Genomic DNA, 8412 nt, shown 5'->3' with positions numbered 1-8412 from the left:
TCCTTAAATTATTCCTTATCTACCCTGCTATTTGATTCCTCTACTGCCCAGCCTTGGCCACCCAGCCCTGGATGTTTTTCCTTGGCCCTGCAGTAGTCTCTGCTAACACACAGAGAGGGTGATGACTGCTTAGATCAGAGATCAGGGATCCATTGATGTAAGCTCTTGTCTGATTGTATCACTAAATAGATCTGTGACCCTTGGACATTTACTTCTTTTTAGACTTCAGTTTTCTAACCTACAAAACAATGATTTTTTTTTAATTTATTTTTTATTGGTGTTCAATTTACTAACATACAGAATAACCCCCAGTGCCCGTCACCCATTCACTCCCACCCCCCGCCCTCTTCCCCTTCCACCACTCCTAGTTCGTTTCCCAGAGTTAGCAGTCTTTACGTTCTGTCTCCCTTTCTGATATTTCCCACACATTTCTTCCCCCTTCCCTTATATGATGATTTTGAGCACAGGATGTATTGCAGAGATGAATAATTTTGTACACTTTTTGTGGATACATGAGAAATGGAACTGGAGGGAATATCTGCCATTTTTTCTTTTGTTCTCATTAATTTGGCATGATTTAGAATTCTTTGGCTTTCACATGATAGCTATTACCAAGAACTTCTGTTTTTTTTTCCAGGTCACCACAACTCTGAACTTTGTGTCTACCTCTGTATACCACTGCATTGAAGGAGAGGGAGATACAGGATTGAGATACTGGGGAGAGAAATAAGATATAAACTGTGAAATGATTGGGGAATAATTCAAGGAAGAACCTAATCAATGTTGGAGTTTTCAGGGACCATTTATTCTGTAATCTGGCAGTGAAGTGAAATTTGGAGGAGTATTGTCTCTCCATATTAAGGGAGTTTCCAGATGTTAGGATATTTGGCAATTTCAAATGGAAGTTAGTGATATAAGATTAAATGACCATGTGAGGTCAGTCTTAATTAAATCTAGTGCCAGCATTCAGAATTTGAGAATGTGAGCATTATGGGAAGGATTTTTATTTAACATTAGTTTCTGGGCATCTGCTAAAATCTGGTTATGTCATTTGCTTCAGGTCATAAATATATTAGCATATTAAATTCTAGGACCTGGTTTCTGAACTTCTTGTCCAGTGCATTTCCTTTTGGACCAAGTGACTTGCCTCTTCTGTGTTTGAAGATCCTGCAGAGATATTAACCAAACTGAAAATTATTTTTCATTGTTTACTGAAACCTATGGGGGAAGAATGATGGTGACAGTGTGTTAGTGGGACCATATATTTTGAGCTCCCTATCACTGAATTTAACCTGTCTCTTTTCTTTGCAGTAGCTCTTCACTCTTCTAAGTGAGATGATCACCATGATTCTTTCCAATAATTCTCACTTCCCACATACTTTCTTCTTGGCTGGTATCCCAGGACTGACTGCTGCCCACATTTGGATCTCACTTCCCTTTTGCTTCATGTTCTTCCTGGCAATGACTGGGAATTGTGTCCTGCTTTTTCTTATCCGGACAGAGCGCAGCCTTCACCATCCCATGTTTTTCTTTCTTGCCATGCTCTCCTTTGTCGACCTGGTTCTCTCCCTCTCCACTCTGCCCAAGATGCTGGCCATTTTCTGGTTTGGTGCTACAGCTATCAGCTCCCACTCCTGTCTTTCCCAGATGTTCTTCATCCATGCATTCTCTGCTATGGAGTCAGGAGTGCTGGTGGCCATGGCCATGGACCGCTTTGTGGCCATCTGTAACCCACTACATTATGCAACTATTCTTACACCATTTGTTGTTGCCAAGATTGGAGGCCTGGTGGTTCTGCGAGGTGTGGGGTTGACCATCTCCTTTCCAACCTTGGCTCGTCGGCTGCCCTACTGTGGCTCTCATACAATTGCCTATACCTACTGTGAGCATATGGCAGTAGTAAAGTTGGCCTGTGGCGCCACCACTGTGGATAATCTCTATGCCTTTGCTGTGGCAATCTTTCTTGGTGTGGGGGATGTGGCCTTTATTGCTTACTCCTATGGGCAGATTGTGAGGACTGTGATTAATTTTCCTTCACCTGAGGCACGTGCTAAAGCAGGCAGCACATGTACAGCTCATGTCTGTGTCATCTTCTTCTTCTATGGACCAGGCTTTCTTTCTGTGGTCATGCAGCGCTTTGGCCCACCTACAGCCTCTGCTGCTAAGGTTATTCTTGCCAATCTCTACTTGCTCTTTCCCCCTGCCCTGGACCCCATTGTCTATGGGGTCAAGACCAAACAGATTCGTGATCAGCTGTTTAAAATGCTAAGGCCCAAGCAGATTGATCCCACCTGAGTATAGTTCTCATCATTTGGCTCTCAGGGCAAGGGTAGTCTTGCCCTGTGGAGCAGGAGCCTCATAGCCCAGGATATTTACCTGGTAAATATCAGGGACAGTAAAGAGAAAGAAAATTCAGTTTTCTTGAGTGTTTGGAAGTTGGGAAATCTCTTCTCAGGTATATATAGTGTTTAGATACTGGGATGGGAAACGGAAGTGCTGGGGTGTCTCAAGCAAGTAATTTTTTGAAGACATCTTTCTTCTAAGAGTTTGTGATTTACGTTTGTTGACAAGATAAATGCATCTGGAAATTAAGAAATAATGAAGATTTCTATAGACCTGGAATAAGTGACTTAGATCAGGGAGAGATGAACTGAGTGCCTGTTTATACATATGAGAATATGGGCCACTTCCCACCATCATGACACTGACACATAGACAGTCTGTGGGAGCTGATAGGTCTTCTCTATCAGTGAAACTTTGGCATCACAGAAATAGGGGTGGAAAACTATAGAAACTCTTTAGAGTTTCAGATTCATGAAAGAAACTCTTTAAAATATTCATGTTCCATCTGATTCTAGAAATACTTTAGCCCATGTGCTTTCATTCCTGTTTTTGAGATGGATGATCTCTGACTCCTATAGTATTATGTATTTTTAATCTCTAATAGTAATGATATTTTTTCTTTCATTTTTTTCATTTTTAGTCTTTTGGTAATTCTTTTGGCCATTCTCTTCCAGTTTCTACTATAGGCACTCACTTTTTAATATGTTTATTGTATGTTCTTAAGTATCCTTGCAATGTATATAGTGTTGATTGAGTGTTACGTATTCCTAATATACATAAATTTCCTTCTCTAGTAGCTCATATGTCCTTGCTTCTTCCACGCATGGGTAGTCTGGGCTTTTCCTAGTGGGAATGCAGCTCCCTGTCTTTATCCTTGCTATTCGTACTCATCTTGAACTTTAGATCAAATCTCATCCTTTGAAGAAGAGTTTTAAAACTAGATCAGGTCACTTGTTTTATGAATTTGGAGCTCCATGTATATTTCTTTCATTATCTATCAGGATATACAATTATCTATCATCTATCTATTATCTATCTATCATCTATCTATCTATCTATCTATCTATCTATCTATCTATCATCTATCAATCTACCTATCTGGCTGCCTGGGTGGCTCAGTTGGTTGAGCATTGGACTCTTGATTTCAACTCAGGTCATGATCACAAGGTTGTGAGATTGAGCCCTGAGTTGGGCTCCCTGCTCAGTGGGGAATCTGCTTGAGATTCTCTCTCCCTCTCCTTTCTGTCCCTCCCCCTGCTCATACTCTTTCTCTCTCTAAAATAAATAAATAAATCTTAAAAATTATATATATATATATATATATATATATATATATATATATATAGTGAATGGTTGAATGATCTCTGTCCCCCATCTCTACTAAATGGTGAACTGCATTGTATCCTTAACATAGTATCTGGCACATGATAAGCACTCAATAAATGTTTATTTAATAAATAAATATTGTTATTTTAATGGACTATATCATTGCTAGCATGTTTCCTCATCAGTCGCATTGACATATGTGTGTTTTGGATTAAATGAATACATAAATCTCAAAATGTGATACAGGTACTCAGTAATTTTTTATTGAGGAAATTAAATAAGCTGTCACAAAACCAACATTGAAGTCATAATCACTATTAACACTACTGTCTTTACTGCTATCGTTGTGATGATCACTATCTCAACTTTCAAATGTAATTTCATGTTTTAAAAAAATTTCAACTGATGATATTTTGGACCCTGTGCAGATGAATGGAAGAATATGATTACTTTTCTAAGGCAAACTCAATGCTGTGTATAAATAGAGAATAAAATCAGAAAAATAACATTTGTCTTCCTTCTTATCTTCATTTGCTTTTGTTTTCTCCATTATTTTCTTCTTCATCCTGAGTGTTTACCAGGCTCTCGTTGTGATGATGAAACGACCTTGAAAATAGAGAAACTGTGATAAAATGTGATAGTGCTGTGGTGGATGTTGGTTCCAAGTCACTGAATGGGAAGTAAGGGGCAGGAAAGGGACATGGGTTGGGTTAGGTTAAAGAGATGCTATAAATGACCAAGGTTTAGAAGAGTATGAGTCTAGGTTGTCATGTGAGCAGATGGAGAATTATGGCTAAACTTATGGTCCCTAGGGGGAGTCTACCTGAGTCTACCTCAGTCTTTCTCCTAATTAGCTTTTGCTCTATGCCATACTCAGTGATCTCATGTTTCCTTTGTTGAGTATTAATTTTCAATATTATTAGTAAGAAGATAGCACAGCAGCATTATTCACAGTAGCTAAAGGTGAAAACACCCATGTATCCATCAACTAATGAATGGATTAGCAAAACTGCAGTATACACGTATTAGTAGTCCCTTAAGCAGAATGAAATTCTGACACATGCTAGAGCATGGATGAATCTTAAACATTATGGTAAGTGAAATAAGCCAGACACAAAATGACAAATATTGTATGATTCCTCTTATATGAAGTACCTACAATAGGCAAATTCATAGACACATAAGTAGCATAGAGGTTTCCAGGGGGTTCGAGGAGAGAAGGATGGGAATTATTTAATAGATACAGAGCTTCTGTTTGGGATGATGGGGAAAATTTTGGAAATAGATATTGGTGTTGGCTGCACAACACTGTAAATGTACCTAATGCCACAGAAATTGTAACTTAAAAGTGCTAAATATAAAATTGTAACATAAAATGATAAATATAATGTTAAATATATTTTTCCACAATAAAAAATAACAACAACAAAACCCCAAGAAAATAGTTCAAAGAAAAGGCAAAGTGGAGACCTCCCTCTTCTCTTAACTCTATTCCATGGATTGGAGTGAAAGAAAGAGCTGCTGGAGATGTGCAGTAGGATTCCAGAAGAAGATTCCTTTTTTTTTTTTTTTAAGATTTTATTTATTTATCCATGAGACACACAGGGAGAGAAAGAGAGGGGCAGAGACACAGGCAGAGGGAGAAGCAGGCTCCATGCAGGGAGCCCAATGTGGGACTCGACCCCAGGTCTCCAGGATCACACCAAAGGTGGGCCAAAGGTGGTGCTAAACCGCTGAGCCACCCGGGCTGCCCCCAGAGGAAGATTCCTTAGTGGGAGGATGGATGAGTGTACTTATTACCAATGGGTGTAGAGTCCTTTATGTGCCTTAGCTAAACTTGTTTTATTTTATTTTATTTTTAAAAAAGATTTTATTTAATTATTCATAAGAGAGAGACACACACACACACACAAGCAGGGGGAGAAACAGGCTCCACACAGGGAGCCTGACGTGGGACTCGATCCTGGGTCCCCAGGATCACTCCCTGGGCAGAAGGTGGTGCTAAACTGCTGAGACATTGTGGCTGCCCTAAACTTGTTTTAAGCAATCTTAGTCTGAATATTTTATATTAGTGTAAAAATCTTTTTGTTTTTTAAAGATTTTATTTATTTGAGAGAGAGGGAGAACGAGAGTCAGAGAGAGAGAGCGCATAAGCAGACTCCCCACTGAGCAGGGAACCTGATGCATGGGCTCCATCTCAGGACCCTGGTATCATGACTTGAGCCAAAGGCAGATGTTTAGCCTACTGAGCAACCCAGGTGCCCCTAGTGTAAAATCTTGATGATATGAGCAGTTCCTGTTGTTCAGCTCTTACTCCATGGTACCTTGAGCCCTTGAGGAAAAAAAAAAACTTTGTATATAAGCTGTCTTATTTAATGTTTACAAAATGCATATGAAGTTGATACTTGCACATCCATTTTTTTTTTCTGATAGAAATGTTATGGTTCCTACTAAGTGGAGACCATTTATTTTCTCACACTTCTCATACTTCTTCTTTGGTAGTGCGTTTACAGTGAGTTCACTGTTCTTGTTCCCCAAGGCAATTTTCAGGTTTCTTTTTTTCCTCTGGAAAAACAGATTAGCAAAGGAATAAGCATGGACTGGTACTTTGCTGTTGATATCTTTCATGCAGATCATTCTCTACTACTCCCAGTTACTGGTATATCTCCTTATTGCTATTCTTCAGTAAGGATGACTAAGTTAATATCTTCTCTATTTTTTGGCCCCCCATTACCCTTGTGCAAGACTTCAGGATTTATGCAAATGACCCATTAAACACTCTGCATTCTCGAGTTCTTTCTCCCAAGATCCCTCCCTCATTTACCCATTCCCATGACATATCCTTGAACCTCTCTGGAGATCACTGTGTTTGTCTCCAAGACATCTCTCAGCATCTGTACTTCACCTTTTCTTATGCATACTCCTAGCATGATATTTGATAATGAGATTCTGCTCATGTCTCAATCTTCTGCTTAAAATCTTCCTGACTTCCACTTCCCACTGTCCTTTAACATGACCTAAAATGTGCTACTATGGTTCCTGCTTATACCCCAGGCTCATTTCCTGAATATTACATCTCCAAATTTCATGATTCTTTCAAGCATTGACAATACCAAGCTCCCTTCTCTCTTGCCTCAGAGTTTTGTATTCTTAGCCTACCCCTACAAATCCCTTCACTTTTAACCCATTCTTCTGGTACCTAACTTGAATTAGGGGGGATTTTCCTGCATTCCCGAGAATGAGAAGTTTCTCTTATTATATGTTTGACATACTGTGGTTTTAATTTATAATACTTATAACTGTTATGAGGTTTCTGTGATTACATACATAATATATTCCATCCCATAAGCTATGATGACAAGAATTGTTTATCATATTATTTGTTTTGTTTAGCATCTAGTAGAGTATATGGATTTGGTAGGTATTTAATACTACTCAATGAATGAATGAATAAATCAAACTTCCTACCAGCTATGAATGACATACTTGTTGATTGGTTAAGTAAAAAGACTGTGCAATTGAAAAATTATTCCAAAGGAGAATGTGGCTGCTAGAGTGAACTGTAGCTGCTTTATCAGATATCCAAGGGAAGGATCTGTCTGGTAATGGAGAGATACGATAAAAGAGGTCTTAGCCATCTCATTGGGAACTTGTTTGTATGGAATCTGAGAATCAATAACTATCCCATATTTGCCATGGTAGACTTGATATCTGTGGACCTGTAGCAAACCCTCAGAAGAGAAGTAGAGTGCTTAATTCACTTGAGACAGGTGTAATTTGTCTTAGATTAGATCCTCTAGAAATAGACACTGAAGCAGAGATTTGCATGCAGGAAGCTTATTGTGAAGTATACAAATTACACTTGTCAGGGAGTAAGGGGAACAGGATGGAAAAAGAAGAAGTTAAACTATGATCCAGTTACCCCAGATGCCTGAGCTGATTCCATGGGGAGCTCCTGAGCTGAGAAAGTACTTCAATGTTGTTTCAAAAGAGAGAGGTTCAGCTTTTTGTATTTGTACCTAGATAGGTCATTGGGTGAGAGTTGCACTCAGAAAGGAAAAGTAATCTTGGGTGATGCAGCTCTCTGTTCAAGGGAGAGTGACTCAATTATGAACTTTTAGCAGCCCAACTCTCAGCAATGGGGGAATGAACACATTTCACCAGAGTCCACTAAAGAATTTATTACTCTGAGTTTGACCTGTGAGAATGAGAAATCTGAGCTTACAGAGAAATATGAGCTTTCCTAGCTCACTGAGCATGCAGTTCCTATGACAGACATCAAAGTGGATAGACTTAGAAGTCTGACCAACACAGGACAAGCATGAGCCACCTGGTTCCACTCCCTCTCTGCCTTTCTGCCCAACTAGTTATCTCTGAGGGAGTTGACTTGGCTCTGTGGGTCTCCATCCAATCTTGATGCTAACTTTGGCTTTGTCTAGAGGTGTGTGTGTGTGTGTGTGTCCTCTGGGACATGCCAGTTGGTAATAACATACTTCCCACTCAGTGTCTTATTCACAGTCACTAGACCTACCTTGGGGAAGTATCAAGAATGGACTTGTCTTTCATGGTAAGATTGCAGAACTAGGTATAAATTTGCACATTATTTTTAGAATAAACTATATATCATAACTTTATATACATCATTTAATTAATATTTATAACAAACCATTAAGATTTGTATTATTTGCTCTACCAACAGGTTAGGCAATCTATACTCAGAGAGTGTAAGTAGCCTACCATGGT

The 8412-nt window shown here is 39.1% G+C and overlaps 1 protein-coding gene across 1 annotated transcript; it reads left to right on the top strand.

The window, feature by feature from the left end:
• The first annotated feature begins 1344 nt into the window (after positions 1–1344).
• On the top strand, positions 1345–2295 carry OR52X1 (olfactory receptor family 52 subfamily X member 1). Its single transcript, XM_038568180.1, has one exon. The coding sequence runs from the start codon at positions 1345–1347 to the stop codon at positions 2293–2295; it is 951 nt and encodes a 316-aa protein (XP_038424108.1).
• Positions 2296–8412: the final 6117 nt, after the last annotated feature.

This window comes from Canis lupus, chromosome 21 (assembly GCF_011100685.1).
Source record: "Canis lupus familiaris isolate Mischka breed German Shepherd chromosome 21, alternate assembly UU_Cfam_GSD_1.0, whole genome shotgun sequence".
Taxonomy (NCBI): domain Eukaryota; kingdom Metazoa; phylum Chordata; class Mammalia; order Carnivora; family Canidae; genus Canis; species Canis lupus.
Note: the sequence above shows the minus strand (reverse complement) of the source record. Positions and strands in the feature narration are given on the sequence as shown.

Excerpts from the sequence above, each read along its gene's own strand:
- OR52X1 (XM_038568180.1), top strand. The coding sequence starts at position 1,345 with ATGATTCTTTCCAATAATTCTCACTTCCCACATACTTTCTTCTTGGCT.